We start from the raw sequence: 18,305 nt of genomic DNA, 5'->3' as shown, positions 1-18,305 counted from the left end.
TAAAGACTACAAAGTTTGTCTCTGTTCACCTTGGCAAACATTGCTAACATAGTGCTGTAGAGTAATTATTGTCTTTATAGCCCCTTACCAACAGACCTTTCAGAGTCCTTTGCCAGCATTATAGTTCACCTTGTGCTTGTTGCAAAGGAGACTATGAGCAACTTTATTAGAGTGTCACGGAAGTATGTAATATAGCACAATGCTTGCCCTTCTTGACAGGCTGTTGCTTGTAATGGTCCTCTCTGTTCGTGTGTAGCATGCCATTTGCCATAATTAATGCATTACTTTGAAATAGAGGTATTTCCGAAATGTAGCCTCCTGTATTTATGGAGGAAAAACATAAAAATATTGCAGTGGTGACCTAAAACATACCTAATGTTAAGTACTCATCTGTAAAGGGGAAACGATAAATTGTTGGATATTTTTGTGGTATCAAAGTATAAATGAACCTTAATGTGAATTAAATGCTTTAACTTCTGTGTGTTGAGAGAGTTGGCCTTCGTAGCATAGAATGATAAGTCTGACAGGGGACTTAATTATAAAATACAGAAAAGGAAGAAAAACTAGTTAGATGCTGGTAAGACTTCCATCATTATAAAAGACAAATAGAATAGAAAGGTAAGGTTTGAAGCTAGTAAAGTAGTGTAGCAGATTTTCCTCCTCACCCCACTTGCAATAATTGCGTGTGTGTGTGAGGGGAAACCATTCACCAACAATAAAAATGAATGTTGTAATTTGATGGTAGAGGGAGCTAGATAGTTTTTAGAGATAGATAGGATCAGTGGGTATCGCTGCTAACTTTCTAGTCTTATGTTAAAATGATAATTTAGGTGAAAATACAACTGCTTTAATCTTCTTAAATCTCTAGGCAGCTTTCTCTTTTTTTATTTTACATATGGATATTGTTAAGAATCTTCTATGTTTTGTATCTTTAACCTGATGCTTTTGTGTCTGTCTCTCTCTTTTTAGCAGTCTGCTGGTATTGCCGCTACAGATTCACCTTGCCCAATCCTGTGTCATTTAGTATTCAGGAGACAACAGTCTGCAATATGATGATGCTTTCTAGTCATTCTATGTTCTGAATATGTATTTGCATACTTCAGCCAAAATGATGATCCATCTCTTTTATTAGGATCATGTATCTCAATTACCTAAATACTTGCCTGTATTTTTTTCTGTTTATTCTTAGATCTAATAAAAAGTATAAAAGCTCCTTTTGTGCCTTATTTATAACGTTAACTTAATTTTATGCAATACATATTTGTAACTTTGGTAACATGAAGGAAATAGTAATTTTATTTAAAATATACCTGTTGATATAGAGAAGGGTAAGAGGCTAAATCTTCCTAGACAGGCAAAGAGCGTATTAAATGAAGGCATGTTGACAAGCTGATCTTGATTGGCCTTTATTTGAAGTGTTTGTAGATTTATAGACCCAAGAGCTGCTGAAGGGGTGGAAAGGAACTGTTGACTCCAGCTGCAGGTCTTTCTCAACCAAAAGTCAAATGGAATATGCAGAAAGCCTGTCCTTCTCCCAGTCTAAATTTTGGAAACATGCTTCGTGTTTACTTGTGGAGTGAACAAGTTTAGAGTCTGTTTTTCTTATGTTTTTCCCATCTAGAACTATATTCAAGTTCCCTTTATCTCTGCTGTTTCACCTCTGTCCAGTTATAAGCTTAGATTTTGTGTGTGTGTGTGGCTTGTAGACATTTTGTGAGTTGCATGGCTGAGGTTATTACCCTTCACTTGTCCATGAATGTGGCATGCTTAGTTACTTTATTTTAGTCAGATGAATATATTTTTAAAACATCGTCTGTATGGACTAGAACAAAAAATATCAGTCAGAGATTTCCACATGAACTTTCAAGGGTCTTGTCCCAGATGGATAGATATCTTAGGATGGGCAGGGTTAGCCAGTGAGTTCTCTGGATCATGGAGAGGTAGCAGGAAACATACCTGCATTTTTTGGAGTCTTGGGTGGTTTTGGTGACCCTATGTTATGCTTAACAGCTATTTCACTCTCTCTGAATTATAGTCCTCCTTATTCTTTTGTTGTTTTGTTTATTTATAAACTGGAAAACTGTTTTGATATCAGAATAAATGTCTCAACATGCTCTTAACTCATTCTTCCTTTATCCCTGCCTCTTGAATTTTAAGATGTAGCATTCACCCTTGTAGACTGTCAGCTTCATTCTAGAGATGGAAGTCCCAGGCTTGACCTCTTTATTCAAGCTGACTTAAACTTTTTTTGTTTTGTTTTGCAAAGTTCCTGCTTTTAAAATCAGAAGTCTGTGTAGCAGCCTTGCTTTGCTTGCATTTAAGTGCGTTAGAAAGTTTATCACCTGGAGCTTCTAAGAAAGTAGATGATGAAGGTTTAAAAGAATGCTTTGTTTGGGCACAGATGTGTAGTACTTTTTTTTTTTTTTGTTCTTTGTGCCACTTTCAATATTGCTAATGACAATGTTCAAAAATACAACAGCACTCCTATACTCCTACCTTATGAGTTAGCTTTTTTTTTTAAAATTTAATTTTATCTTTTAGCCTGTGTTTCTGTTCGTTGAACCCTTGCAGTGTAGTGGTCATCCTCCTGCAAGCCTCGTTTTGTATCAGTACGAAAGCTGCAGATTTCCTTCTTGGCTGTATCAAAAAAGAAAAACTGGCCTATGATAGGGAGGTTACTGTCTTGGGCAGTGCACAGGCTTGTATTTAGAGTTTGTTACAGAGAACTAATAGCTGACCAGGAGGAAAGACTTCAACTGGTTTTCTAATCTGAGATTTTATTTTTTTTTTTTTTTTTTAATATTGGTCTTTTTTAAACTTGTATGCGATCTCTTGGCTTATGGTTGAAAACACTTTCTGGTAAAACTGTGTGTTTCAGGATGAAAACCAAACTCCACCTTTAGTTTTTGCTTTGACTTTAGTTATTTAAAAAAACACCAAAACCCAAACAAACAAAAAACCAAAAGCAAGCTGAAACTTGCAAGACTTGTGTCACACAAACTTAGGGTTGTAATAATATAAAATAACTTTCCTTCTGTTTAATCAGGTGTGGTGATATATTGCACTTTGGGATAAAGAGTTTTCTAATGGAAAGTTATATTTAAGTAAATCTATTTGTGAAAGTCATGTTTCTGCTGAAAGTAATAGAGGGAACTTCAGAGGCTGAAAAGGTTGTTATTTTATTGATGTGGTTTATAAGAATCCTTTTCAGGAATTGAAACTCACTGCAGTGATTATTATTTTTTCATTAGTAGTAAAAGTATTTCTAGTTTTATCTCCATAACCAGAAAGGGAAGAACATTCTGCAGCCCAAAATGCTAATCCTTATATACTTGTATACTCCTTGACAGCATGGACTTCTGCAGTTCCAAGATTTGCACCTGGCTGAGGTATTTTCAAAGTCGAATGTGCACAGAGATAGGCTTGCTAACTTCTTAAATTAACAGGTAGTGACCTGTGATTTGCAATGGAGCAATTGCCCAGATATTTTTTGAAAGAGAAAGTCAGAAGTCCACTATATCATATCGTATCATATGCAGTTCATGAAGGTTGCAAGAACAGAAGACTTCTCAGAATGCAGAAAGGAAGTTAAATGTCTTGTCACTCTTGTTTAGGGCGATAGATGAAATCAGTGCTAGAGGAGCTGCAAAGCTGTAGTTTGAGGAAGGAGGGTGCATAATATGTTTTAGATGAATTTCCCCTTTAACATGTAATTCAAAAATATTTTTATTGCAGTCCTCTAAAAGGAAAAGTTCTCAAGCACAGTTCTCAACATTGTGTATGGTTGTGTCAGTGTGGCTTACAAAGGTGCATCTGTAAGTAAATGCTGCTGAACTCCACTTGGTTATTTTTCTTCTCTGTTCATCTTAGGCCAAAATTAGTTATGAAAAGGAGCAGAGGCACAAGCTGCTAAAGCATTTACGAGGTGAAGATACGTGGATGCTTGCTGATGTGAACGAACGTGTGGAACAACTGGAAAAGGTGACGGCACTGTAAATCATTGAATTGTGTTGATAGCTTTACAGCATGTTTGTATGAACAGAAGGCTTTGAGGGCTTTAAGATGATTTTTAACAACCTCCCAATTTCTGAATTCTTCATGCTTCGATATTAGCTTTTTTTAAGTGGAAATTATCTTTTACTCACAAAGAGGAAGAATTTCTGTCACTGAATTCCAACTTTAATTTCTACCAAATGCAGATAAGCAAGCGCTGCCAGACAAGAATAGTCCCATGGGAAATCTGGAGGATCCAAGGCTCTGTAGCAGTCCCGTTTGTGGTCATTCACAGGAGAAGCCTTAATGGAACCTCTGAATATCGCATCCTTCTAGTGTAGAAACGTGTGTGTATATTGCAACAAAGGACAGATGTGTATTGATGCAGTGATTCTCGAGGAAATAGATTTGACCAAAATAAATGTAATGTAGAAGACAGGATATGTGTAGTTATAGTGCCTTAGTTCCAGTGAAAAAGATATTGAGAGGGGGAAGAAAAGTCGATGATGGATGTGAGGCATGCTTTCCCCACTCCCCCCAATAGAAGAAAGAGAGGGTAGTAGAAGTAAAATGTAGTTATGTCCAGCTGTGTGTGTTTTACCTTTTTCAGTGTGGTTTGGTAAGTAGGTTGTGATTGTTTTTCTTGTATGTGGGTGATGTGGTTTACTGGTTCTCATTTATAAACATTTACTTGTAGGAACATTCTGTGCAGAAAAAAAAGAAAAAGGATAAGCATTCAAAAAAAGCTAAGAAAGAAAAGAAGAAAAATAAGAAACAAAAATCTGAAAAGAAGGATGACTTACTTGATAGTTCTTCAGTAAGTAAGAAACTTTAAAATCCTTCAAATGACATTTTTAAAACCTGCACCATTTTAGTCTCTGTAGGTACACGTGGTTAGTAAAATTAAGACTCATTCTTACCATTTTCTGCTGGGAAAAACTGTGGCAAAGTTTGTCTTTTTAATATACCGAGTATTTAATCAATTGAAAAGATGCTGTTATGTGAGTGCTTGTGAATTTTATAATAATGCATTCACTCAGTAGGAACTAAGGGATTTATAGTTTTTCAGCAGAGAGAAATTGAAAAAAATCCTCATTCTAGGATAGAGTGGAAAAATTCGTAGGTTCCCTGTAGTCAGTGGTACATGGTAGAATGATGGTCTAAAATTGCAAATACTTGACTTTGATTTTAAGCATGAGTTACTTCTGCCTTTTTCCATGGGTGTTCAACCATGGAAACTCCCAACAACATGGGAGTTGTACGTGGGTCTGAAGGAAGGCTCAAACTTGTGCATTTGATTCTGTAAACAGATGCCTTCACATTGAGGGGCGCTTTGTCAAACCAGTACAGAGACTGCATTAGAAATCTGGGTGCTGCTTTCTGGCCATGTTGTGTAAAACATCCTCCCAGCATTTTGGTGCAAGTCAGGTAGCACTGAATTATTTCTTTTTTTTTCTTTTTGGAGAGTCTCTTTTATTGAGTGAAGGAACATGCAGTATGATGAAACTTATTTTCCAGGGACTGATATCAGAGGTGAACTATGCTTTTCAGTGTGGTAGGTAACCTAAGGCACAAATGTCCCATATTTCCCATGGGAGTCATCAAAACCCCTCAGATCACATAAGTGAGTCCTAGGATACAACAGCACAGTCCTGGCTCATACCTTCGGTCCAAAGTTTGTTATTCCCATGACAGGTTCATATAAATAGCAAAGAAACTCTGTTCAATGGAGTCCTAAAATCTCAGTACACTGTTTGAAACTGCAAGTGCAGGAAGTTGGATATGACAATAGGAGGAGATAGCATGTACAGTGCTTTATTGTACTATGTTACTGATTCTACTTTTTTTAATGTAAAACATACTTATTAATGAGTTCAGGTTATTTTTAATTTTGTTTTTGTAATGCCATAAATACAACTGGTTTTAGTTTTGTTTTTGTTCTGACAGTTTTAACTTTAGCAGTGTTACGCTAATAAACTGCCAGTATGCACTAGTGTTACATACTTTGATGTGCTCCTGAAGTATGGTGGAATGCTTTCATCATGAAGGAACAACCTCCTATGGGAATATCAATGTTCTATTTTTATTATCGGTATTTTAAAATAATAATCAGTATTATATTAGTAATGCTAATCAGGATCAATTTTGATTATCAATATACTTAGCAAGTATTGCATTTTATCAACATGTAATAGTATGTTAAGGTTATATTATTATTCTTTACATTAAACTCTATTTTTAGAATTCTTCAGTTGAATGGGTTGAGTCAAATGTGTCACAGTCAGATAGCACAGAAAAGGCTTGGAAGCTCAACAAGCAATCAGATGCTGTGAAAGAACCCTCCCTGCAGGTGAGCAGTCTGATAACTACTCCAGAAATAAATTCAGCATGACCAAATGTGAAACGTGCTTAGGTTTCTTGACAGCTCTTTTGCAATGTGTTGAACAAAACCTATTTTACAGACAAATGTCTTTGTTTAGCTACGTAAATGTTACATTTCATTCATCGGAAGACTTCTCTACCTAATAGATGCTTAGTATTTAACAAGGCACTACACTTAAAGTTGCCTAGCACTGATTCCTTTCATCATGTTTTGAGGCTCTAGCAACTTAGCTTGATTTTCTTGAAGAGGTCAACTTAAAGGTCTTGTTATTTTTTCTGCATCGTTTCAGTGGTTATTCTACAATTGAATGAATTTTTGCTTCTGTGGTGCTTAAACAGATATAAGGAAGAGAGGTGTAGAACTTTTCAGCAAGAATATTTATGGAATCAATGCCTCTTTTGATCTTTCTAGGTGAATTCTGTGCCTAGTAAGCAGTGTTTATTCAGCAAAATGGAGTAATTCTGAAATGAACTGCTGTGATTTTAGTAACATAAATGTAGTCACGTATCATGACATCCTCAGTTGTGTGAAAAGGATAATCTGAAGCCTATATGGAAGACAGCTACAGGCTTTTTTCAGTGGTGCCCAGTGAGAGGACCAGAGGCAATGGGCACAAACGGAAACACGGGTGTTTCTGTCTGAACATCAGGAAACTGTTTTACTGTGAGGGTGACCAGGCACTGGCAGGGGTTACCTGGAGAGGTTGTGGCATCTCCATCCTTGGATATGTTTACAGGCTGTCCTGGGCAAGTGGCTGTAGGTGGCCCTGCTTGAGCAGGGGGGTTGGACCAGATGACCTCCAGAGGTCCCATGCACATCCATTTCTGCTGATCCACATTGCTTGCTAATGTGGGCATAGATACTGTTGAATCACTTGAAGATAGATTATTTTTCAGTTCCTTGGAGGAGATCTGAGAAGGGGAATGTTGTGTTTCACCTCTGAAACTCTCTGGTGTGTTGCCTAATAAATTTTTAAATAACAGAGAAAGTGTGACATCAGCATCTGTTCAGACTGACAACTCAGACTTGAACCCTTCTGAAGATATGAAGACTCTTCTGTGAGCACATATTTCAAAATAGGTGTAATCTCGTCATTTTGGTTGCTATATCCATAGAAGTGTTCCAAATACTTGCTTTTGTAGAATAATTGTTTATAATGTATATGTCGCTGCTTTCTTTTGACGCTTCAGGTTTTGTGTGTATAAAGGTAGTAGGTATATCTAGGCTCCTTATATGCTGCTTTTCTTTAGAGAGTAGTCCTCGTTTTTAAAATGTCCTTGGTCCGGCTTAGGTTTTGTAAATTCAGGTTTCTACCTGTTACTGAGGGTACAGTTCACAGAATTTAGATGTTGTCGTGTTAAAAAGAATGCAGTTTTGAAATTTGTCATTCAGAGACCCAGGGCTTTCACTGATTCATTTATCAGAGCCCCAGCAAAAGGACTTGCACTGACCAGATGCACAAAAATCTAAATTGGTTATTTTATTGAGAGCGACAGAAACAGATTAGAGATTGCCATTGATAAATTCACTGACTACAATAGTGCTACTAATTAAAGTTAATATTGCTAGCAAACTTGATAGTTATACAAGAACCTGGGGATAACTTTCACCCAGAGGGTGAGAGGCGCAGCGCTAACCCAGAGAGGCGTCCCTGCCTGGGGTGGAGGAAGAGAACACAGCCCGTCGACTGGTCCATCAGGTATTGAGGTTCTTCTCTCCCACTTTAACAATCATTTTCTCCGTCTTTTATCCCCAAAATTATGAGGTTCCCCTCCCCATATGTGATGTGTAGCATGATTTAGGTGGAGAGACGAGTGCTATAGTCATACATGTTTAGCATGTCTTCATTAGCATATGCAGGGGTGTGAGTTGTAATACGCATTTCACGGGTGATGAGGCAAAGGTCAGTTATCGGACACAAAACCTTTCAAAGAAACAAAGAACCATTCAAGTTTTTGTTATTTTGCTATCTTTGCTGACCATAAGCAAGGCTATCCTGCCTCCACAGGCCCCCCTCCTTACCCACACCCTGTGTTAGCCAGGTGAGTCTCCAGTCCCGTGGGTCGGGTCGCACAAGAGGTAGCAAGGTCAGTCTTAATGGTTCTTTGTGCACAGGAATCCCACCTCATTATCCAAATTCCACAGATGTGTAACTGTTTGAGGGTGCAGTTAGTGCCTAGATATCTGAGGTATGAATTATGCTTAGTTACTGATTGCTGGCTTTGTATATAGTAGAAGAGATGTAAGAGGTCATGCAATCAGAATTTGCAAGATGAAAAGGAATTGGTCTAGATGTAGAGTATTTGTTTAAGCAAATAATAAGCAGTCTATACAGTTTGTGTGTTTACTAGTGTCTTAAATACATTGTGAAGATGTATTTCAAATTACAGAAAGACATTTATGAAATTTATTTGTGTAAGTGAATATTAAAAAATTGAAAGATTTGGTTCCTTAAAATCATATTTGCTTTTTATTAAAGTATTTCATACGTGTTTGTAAAGCCTGTACTGTTTATTGTAAGTAACATTTGTCAGTAGTTGCACTGGTTTGATTTGTACCTAAGCCATGTTTTTGTTGGAAGTATGTATGCTGATTCTTTGTGTTTATTTTAAAGAGAGAAGAATGGATGAATTTAGACTTCATGTCATTGAAAACCACATCAGTAGCAGCTGTCAAAGGTGAAAGACACAAAGAAAAAATATTGGAACGACAGAAAGCTCAAGAACTTGAGCAGGTAGGAGGAATTAATATATCAACTCTTTTCTGCATCTTAGTAAATTTTGTGTGATGAATGAACCAATGAATTGGCTCAAATACATAAGTGTCTGTATAGTTTTTAAATTAATGCCTGATGTGTTGTGTGATAGTGATTTTAATTAAATTGGTCAATTATTTGTTCTGTTTGGGATGGGAAGGGTTCATACAGCAGGCTTACTTTGTGGAGAAAAGCCTTTAAACCGTCTTCTAGGTAAGGAGAAAGCCAGTTTTGTTAGTACTAAGTTCTGTAATACTTGAAGTACTTCTGAGATGTTTTACTTAATAACAATGACAGAGTGTTGGTCTGGCCTTCTTCCCCATGGTGTGTGTGAAAGGAGCACCATTGTTTTGTGTGACAAAAGCTTACCTAAGTTACTGTGTTAAAGCATAGGGTGCTGAGGCTTGTTTTTTCCTGAAGAAAGAATCGGAGCAGTTGCTGTGCCTTTCATGCTGCAGTTGTGCTTGAACACATGAGTGGATCAGGGTCCGGCTGGGGAGGGGGTGCTGTCATTAAATTGGTTCTGTTTACATACAGTTGCTGGCTGCTTCATTTGTTCATTCAGCTCCTTCAATGCAGTGTAGTCTGATCTGAAAACGTAGTTGCTGATCACTAGCTAATATTTACTTGTCTTCACATCTCACAGTGGGCCAGTTGTTGCTGTTAAGTTTTCCAGTTAGTTGTGTCGTGGTTAGGAACCAGATTGACCTGGAGCGCTGTTCTTCTGTAGTATGCGGCGCTTTAGTTGTTGTCTTTTGAGAAGGGATTAATCTTTTTGTTTTTTCCCCACATAATTTTTTGCTCAACATGTTTTCTGAACTGTTGAAGGACCATTTAATGTGGAGATCTTAAATCACCAGAATGTCAGCATGTATTATTGGTTAACGGCAATTTGTATGTATTCTTGATCCTAGAAGAACATAACTTTTATAGACTCTCCCACCCAACCACTTGCTCTCCATGCAGGTTTATACTTTCGTGGTTTGTACTCCAGAATGTCTGTCCTTTCTTTGATACCCAAAATAGTGTGTACAACAGATGCATACAGCATGCCAGTGGTGGTGATGAGTGACGATATAACAGACAAATGCAAAATTTTGTCAGTGCTGGAATGCCTAATCAACCCTTTTCTCCAGTGGACTTCCTTGCCTGCTTCCAGAGAAGTCAGTTGACAGAATCATAATAAGCTATCTAGTTTGAGGGTGAAAAGCAGTAACTTGAGGTAAGACTAAAAGCCCCCGTAACAGCAGTGCTTCAGACTCAAGTGCGTATTAACTGCTACACTGGCAATGCAGTCAAACAGTAAAACTGCTTCTGTGTAATAAGGGTGCCAACTAAGCACATGTTTGAGAGCTTTGACTCAGGATGGAGAGTCATGTTTATTGCTAGCTGTCTTTAGATAGTACGAGTTATGAGTAAGCTGTTCTATTCCCACACAAGTCTCACAAAATTTATCAAATATTCTGGCAAATACAAACTATATGCTATGCACACATTAAAACTATTTCTGTTTTAGGCCATGTTGTCTGAGAGAGAACTCAATCCCTATTGGAAAGACGGTGGTACAGGTTTGCCACCAGAGAAGGACGAAGCAGCTTCAGTTAAGAAAGGTAAACAGCAACTTTTAGTAGTAATCTTAAATTTTCTGTCTCCAGTCTCTGGTCTCTGTGTTGCTAACAAGTTACTGCTAATGTTGACCTAAAGGGATTATGAATAACATGTAATAAAGTAAAATTTGGATGAAAATTCAGTAGTGAATATTGGGTTAATATCATAGTATGTTGTTTTGTAGGATTTCTCTTCCCTGGTTTTTAATCTTGAGTGGTTTGACCTTCAATATCTTTACATAAATTCTCCATTTTGAACTAATTAAAGGAAAGCATGATTTAACCAAGACAAGATAAATTGTTGTCATCTCATTTGGTTTCTTTCATTCCATTACACACATTATATTTTTAAAATATTCAACCACAGAAGTCTGAGTCACATTAAAATGAAGTACATTACAGACGCAGTTTGTGAAAAATACTATTTCTGTAACCTTTTCACTTCTTTCCTTACCCTAGGGTTATCCTGCCTATTTCTGGCAAGAGCAGTTAGAAAAACATTTTTCATAATGTCGAGAAGCATTTATTATGTGATAAGAAGGGCCCTTGTATTCTGTCAACAGGGAACAGTAGGGTCCGTGGCTTTTCTCTTTGGGAGCCTTTCCCTGTGGACAGTCTGTTCTGTAAACCATTAGCCTCATGCCCACTTTTAGGAGTCACAGAGATCAGCCATCTGTAAGAGGGGACAGACATCAGTGAGTATGTGTCCTGAATGTTAAGACCTCTGCTAGCTTCTCAAATGGAAAGCAATTAATTTTCTGAGAAGGGGAACGCACTTGTTTGTATTTAAGGGGTGTGCCAAAGAATGGACGTAGAAAGTGGAAACAATAAGAAGGTTCTTTAATTTCATAAAAAAGCCCACAACTTGTCATATGCCACTCCTGTCTTGGAAACTGCTTGTTGTGTTCTATGATAAAATGGAGAAGCTTAAATTTCATCATTGGTATTACTGAGGTATATCCAGCATTAACTTATACAAACATGTAGTTGTATTATTATATTCTTTATATTTTTCATTTGCATCCCTTCAATTTTTCCATTAAGTTTAGGCGAAGGTTTAATGTCACATACAGAATAAGGTTAAATAGGAATAACTACTGAGATATAAAACTACGACTTCTCATTGTTTTCTACTTTAGTTACAGTGGTGGAAGATGCTGGATTAAGTTGGTTACGAAAATCATACCAAAGGATGAAGGAGCAGGCTGAGAGGGAGAAACGAAATTTTGAGGAAATTGTAGCAGAGAGATACGGGGTAAGGATCTTCAATTACATTTTTTTTCATACTAATAGATGCTTGGAAAAGGTTACTTTCATGTAAAGGCACAAATACTTAATGTGTAATGTAAGACATAAGGAAAGAAGCAGGAAAAAACAGCCTCTGAAGCTTCTCAAGTGATGAAGAGTTTAAACCTACCCAGGCTTTTATATTTTTTTTGTTAAATATTTTTTAATATACGGGATCTTATAGCAAATTCAAAATACTTATCTTCTACATCAGGAGGTTCAAATGATCCCAGTTACAAAGTACCTGAGTGCTTCCAAAATTATGTTGTATATTAGAAAATATATTTTGTTCTCCTGCACGTAGTGGATAATAATGTATGTCGTGGATAATAATAATGCCGAGATAATTTGGAGAGCTGTGTCAAATTTTACCAAATATGCATCTTCTGGCCACTTGTGATCTGCTCAGTCTAGATATATTGAGAAAGCTGCTTGCTTCTGAAGGGTTTAAAAGTCTTCAAAATTTATTTTTAATAAAACAGTCTGCCATAACAATATTAACTCTTTAAAGCCCGCCCTCCCTACATATTATATTATTTTCTTTAAAAGCATTGGTCAAAGGTGTGGGGAGTTAAATCTTAGGCATAGTGTTACATTTGAGTTTTCTGTGGGTTTTTTGATTAGGTTGGTTTGGTTGTGGAAATCTTGGATAAGACAGTATGACTTCATACTGTTGTCTTTGAACTGAATTCTAGTCACTCCTGAGTGATGAAACCAACATGGTCAGTGTTGGTAGAAATTATTCAGTGCCAGTGATTGTAAAGAATATTATTTCTAAGAATCTTTCTCAAGAAACTAGAGTTCAAACAAGGTGAACCACTCTGGCTGCTGAAGTAGAGGATAGTGATTGAAAGAGATCCCTGCCTGATTTGCTTCAATATGTAATGTTTTCAGGAAAAAAAAAGTAATTGATGGCTTTTAATTAATCTCAAAAGAGGGAAGAGGAACAGTACACATTTTGCATAATTGCCTGGTGGATAGAGTATTTGTCCAGAAAGCCAGAGAAATGGGTTCAAAGCCTGTTTCAAGCTAAAAATTTTGAATGCACTCTCCTGTGTTTTTAAGAGTTTAACTAGATTGTAAAATGGTTTAGTGGGAATGTCTATTGGTTCTATAGAAGCTGAGCATCTGGTGAGCATAAATACAAAGTTTATGAGTAAGAAAGAGGAAGCCTTTCTCCCTAGTTCAAGCCCCTAATCTCCAGGTTGCCAGGAGGAGACAGTTCTGAGGCTCTGGTCCCTGTTCCCAGGAGTGCTTTAGCACTTTAGAGCCACGGGGTGAAAGTTAGAAATAGTCCAAGAGAAAGGATCAGAAAGCCTTCTCAACAGAGCATCTTAGACATGAGGCTGTAAGTTCCCTTTTTCATACTGGTCTTCCTTTCCACTCCATGACTCATGCCTTGCCCTTTGCACATTTTTACAGAATGGTGCCTTTGTTGTAATGCTTTGTAGGGAGCTTCACAATACCCCATGACTTAAAAGCAGTATGACTTTTTTTATTCTTTTTTATAGTCAATGGAGGTATTTCAGTCACGATTAGAAGAAGCTGAAAAGGTTGCATCCAGAAAGGAAAATTATTATAGAAGTGGACGATGGAAGAAAACTGACTATTCAGAAAATGAGAAAGAGAAGAACGAACAGCATATGAAAAAGAAGACACGAGATGAAGATGATAGAAACAGGAACATGTTTGGGGACTATACTAGGGAGAAGTATGGCAAGGGATGGGTGCAAGAAGACAAAGGTTACAAAAGAGATATGTCAAGAGAAGACCAAGAACGTGGGCACGGTAGCACAGACTCAGTATTGAGAGGCTACAGTTCCAAAGCAGGAAAACACTCTGATGAAAAACGAAGTCAGGAAAAGAGTTCATCTCTAAGCAACATTAAACACAAATTTCTGAAACCCTCTGAAGATGATTTGTCATCTTACAGTGCACCTAGAGACAACAAGTCACAGCAGTCCTCTTCCAAACTGCCAGTTCATAGCTCTTTGTGCAGCCGTTTCCAAAAACCTAGTGAGGATACTGCATTGTGGGCCAAAACACACACAGAAGATAACAATGAGAAATTAATGTCTGATCAAAAATCATCAGGTACTAGGGAAGAAATTGATGACAATAGTTGGGAAAGAACTCCAAGTGATGAAAAAGAGAAGTCGCAACAGGAGTACCCAAGCAATATGCCTGAGAAGAAACAAATGTTATCTGACAGTAAAACATCATGTTCTAGGTATTTTACAAATATCTTTACCTGTCTTTTTATTTGCTGTATTTTTCATGGCAAAGTATACTGGAAACTCTTTCTTTGTGACAGTATTAGATTTGATCATATCAGATCTCTTTAGTTAGGAGGAGGCTAGCCCTCCGGCTAGGGGCAGCTAAAACAGACCACGGTAGAAATAATGAAAACCCACTACTTGTCCTGTCTCCTCAGCATATTTGAGAATTGCTAATGATAGATTATTTTCTGCTTCTTTCTAATCTCGGTTCACACTGCAGTAAAATTGGCCTCTTAGGAAAAAAATGTGCAAAACAGTATATTAACTGTTATTGAATTTATAAAAGACAAACTTGAAATGTTAGAAAATGCTGACTAAAAACTGAAATAATTAATACAGCAGGGATAGGTTTGCTGCCTGTGAAATGAACTCATGTGCTAAAGTAGTAGCATATGAAAAATAGAAGATAATATTGATTAGAAAAGTGCATTTTCTGTGGAAAAGAGGAAGGATGAATAGGAGTGGGAAGGGAAACGCAAATTAATATGTGGTAGGAATTTCAGTTTGCCTGACTTGCTTTAGTGAAAGACAACGGGGAGTAGTAAGGAGAGGTGGTCAGAAAAGTAAGTTGTAGGCAACTGAGCTTTTGCGCTACTCGAGGCCACCTGTTCTCCAGTATTAACAGCTTGCTGGTTCTTCCAGTGATATGAGTTGTGTGGTTATTACTGTCGATGCTTTCCTACAGATCTTCCCAATAATAGGTAGGCATGTTCAAAAGTATTTTAGAGTCAGCATGGTGTTATTTAATTGCTTGGGAAAGCTGGACAAGTAAATGTTGGACGGAGTATGTAAGAAGGATGAAATGATTTAGTGGGAAACAGCATTTGATGAAATGTGATCAAGTGTAATTCCTTCTTTCTTATATGCTTGTGTCAGTTATTTGCAGAAAAAAACTTCTTCTAGCGGGGTTATGAATTTACCTTTAATGTCTAAGTGTTGGATTCTAATAATAAGACAATACCTTAAAAGTATTTATTTTAACTATTCCTACGTGTAGTATTTGCAGATACCTCATTGTGTATTTGCAAAGAAAAATTGTACGTTAAATGAGTACTGCATGACTAACCAGCAACAAGCAGCTTAGTCTACACAATTCTTTATATTTTACAGGTTGGGTATTTTTTCCAGATTTTACTTGCCATATTTTCTAATTTGATAGGAGCCAATGAAATATACATTTGCTTTGATAGCAGGATGATAAATTGTTTGCATGATGTTCAATTAATCTAATTTATTTATTTATTTATTTTAAAAAGCATAAGTCTGAATATACATCATGGCAGGAGTAGTTCCCGATTCTGGCATGAATAGTTCGTATGCGCTATGGGAAGTCCCACTCACAAGTGTTTGTCATGTCTTGTTTTATTGTTTATTTTAGTATTTGCCTGGATGTTATTTTGCTGGAAAATAAGAAATACATCTTTATAGTTGTGTTAGTTACTCTGAAAAAAAGATCTTGTAGCATTAAAGCTGTGATGTATGAGACATTGTTAGACATTCAGATTTAGTGATCCTTTTTCTTTTTCTAGATGTTGCCCAAATAGTTATTACCCTGAAGTGCCTGAGGTTTACCACTTAAATGCACTTTGTAAACTTCTGATTGGAATGGTTCACAGTGTGTCTGAGCTGGAGCCTATGAGACTTCCTCAGCTCTTGAGTGAGTCCTGGTTTGTTCATGACTTTGTTCAGGTACAAGGTCTGCACAATCCACAGTTGTTTGCTGCCTGCCTTGGGTAGTACGTTGGTTTCCATAAGGAAATGTAGGTGTTCATGTAAGGAGGGATGCTGTGGTGAGCTGGGAGAGTACATCTGCACTGCAGTGCAGGCACAGACTCCATGAAAATGAAAATATACACCAGAATTGTATGTCTGGAAAAAACCCACCCTGTTAAGAAGCTTCTTTTTTTCGCACATGAAAAGGCACGATTATGTATGGTTAGTCTTAGCCTTCATCATAAATATCATGCACTTTTTTTAAAAAAACCCAAATACTTCACTGATTAGCAACAAATAATCTGTGTAAATGACATATAATCCTTTAGTCATTCCCAGTTTTGTTTCCTCCATGACTTCCAGAAGGAGAAAGCAAGACCTAACAGCTGGGTGTTGCTTTGCGTGTGTGATGGGTTGACCCCATCAAGCAACTAAGTGTGTACCCAGCTGCCTGCTCATTCCCCCTCCTGGCAGAGGGAATCAGAAGAGCAAAAGGGAGTTAAAACTCATGTTTTGGATAAAGACAGCTTAACAAATGAAGGAAAAAGACAAAAACAAGTGGTGCAAAGGCAGTCAGTCACTTACCACCTCCCATGGGCAGACTGATGCCTAACCAGTCTCTGAGCAGCAGCTACTTTGGAAAGACTGCACTCCCCAGCTTTTATTGCTGAGCGTGGTGTTATGTGGCACGGAATAGCTCTTTGGCCAGTTTGGGTTTGCCGTCCTGGCTGTGTCCCCTCCCAGCCTCTTGCCCACCCCAGCCTGCTTGCTGGGGGGGCAGAGTGAGGAACAGAGAAAGCTGTGAGGCTGTGTGAGCACTGTTCAGCAACAGCCAAAACACTGGTGTGTTATCAACACTTACCGGTTAAGTCCAAAGCACAGCACCATACGGGCTGCTACGAAGAACATAAATTCCATCCCAGCCAGACCTAGTAGAGCATGTAACTATTGAGTAGAAGATAGTGATACCATTGCCTTGTTATTCTTGTCTTCAAAGAAGCAACTACTCCTTTACAGTCTTATTTTTGGGGTTTTTTTTGTTAAATAATGGTCAATCACTTTTTTTTATCGCAAGTACAAAACCTGTACCTTTTAGCTTTTGATTACCACATGTAGTAAGTGCAATGCTAATTGTAACTGAACAGAGCTGCACATTTTGGGAAACTAGATTGTATATGGAAGTGGTTTGCTTATTCAAGTTCAAAGAATTCAATTATTATGATAGAAAAGATAATTCTTTTATTTTCCTCACGGAAGAGAACTAAGCTTAGAAACTATTTAGCTGATATTTTCTTTTGCACGTGTTTTCTGTTTTAGTACTGTTAAACCCAATTGTGCATATACTTTGATATTTTAATTCTGTTTCTTAGCCTATACAATTACTGATCTGATTTATTAGTAGAGTTGAGGTTACTTAGGCCTGGAAAATCATATAGCCTCTGCTTATTGACTTATTTATTTCCAAGTTCTTTTGAGCTGACTCTTAACTCCCAAGCTTCTGTGCGTTTGAGATTGTGTATGACCTGTCTTCCTGTTGCTCTCAGTGGGAATCGTCTTTTTTTGTAGAATTTTGTAGAAAATTCTGGCTCTTCGAACATTTCAGGTTTGGCCATGTGGGGTAGTTATCTGTTGGGAATAATTTATATGCTGCTAGTTTCTTCTTCCTGAAGTTTCAAGTCTTATAATACATGTACTCTTTCAGTGTGTTCAGTCAGTGGCAAAAAGTAAATCTTCATTGACGTGAAGGCTTGGATTAATAGGTGTTGCTGGTTTAGTTCCTCATCTCTCATGCTGACAATGTACCTTTTAAGTTTTTTCCCTTCTAAAACACAGAGAGAGTATCTTCAGCCTATAAATCAAAGCATTTTGGGCAGTTATGACACAGGTTAATTACAAGTGCTGATTTGATGTCCAAGGGATCTCCCCGGAGGAAAAGTCCATCCAGCTAGCATTTGCTGAAAATCACACTTCATGTGACTGCTTCAGAGTTTAATTTGAGACAATATAAAAAGCAAAACAAAACAATGTCTCTAGTCTCCAAAAGTTCAGATGATGATTCAAAGGCTAATGCCGCTTAAAAAAAGCGTGTATGAAGTAATAAACATCTCTTGCTCCCTCTACTGAAATAGTCTGCCTTGTTTTGAAAAATATAGGTTAGGGAGAAATGAGAACTTCATCTTCGAAGGTTCTGTTTCAGGTGAAGTTAGTGTAAATGTTTCTGCTGAGTTTTTGGGTTTTGGATTGGGCATCTTCAAAACAGATAAAAGTAGCTTTGGTAATTTCCTCAG

General features: G+C 37.4%; 1 protein-coding gene across 1 annotated transcript in view; it reads left to right on the top strand.

Annotated features, from left to right (window-relative positions):
- Positions 1–3,878: 3,878 nt before the first annotated feature.
- The window catches only part of CWF19L2 (CWF19 like cell cycle control factor 2), a 72,412-nt gene continuing 57,985 nt past the window's right edge, over positions 3,879–18,305 (top strand). The window contains exons 1-7 of the mRNA XM_059824885.1: positions 3,879–3,981; positions 4,691–4,810; positions 6,236–6,330; positions 8,975–9,110; positions 10,648–10,741; positions 11,878–11,993; positions 13,537–14,255. Coding sequence (XP_059680868.1) covers positions 3,940–3,981; positions 4,691–4,810; positions 6,236–6,330; positions 8,975–9,110; positions 10,648–10,741; positions 11,878–11,993; positions 13,537–14,255 — 1,322 coding nt within the window. The 5' untranslated portion in view covers positions 3,879–3,939. The remainder of the gene's footprint in view (positions 3,982–4,690; positions 4,811–6,235; positions 6,331–8,974; positions 9,111–10,647; positions 10,742–11,877; positions 11,994–13,536; positions 14,256–18,305) is intronic.

Source organism: Gavia stellata, chromosome 1, assembly GCF_030936135.1.
Source record: "Gavia stellata isolate bGavSte3 chromosome 1, bGavSte3.hap2, whole genome shotgun sequence".
Classification (NCBI taxonomy): Eukaryota; Metazoa; Chordata; class Aves; order Gaviiformes; family Gaviidae; genus Gavia; species Gavia stellata.
The sequence above is the reverse complement of the archived record's forward strand: the minus strand, read 5'-3'. Positions and strand labels throughout refer to the sequence as shown.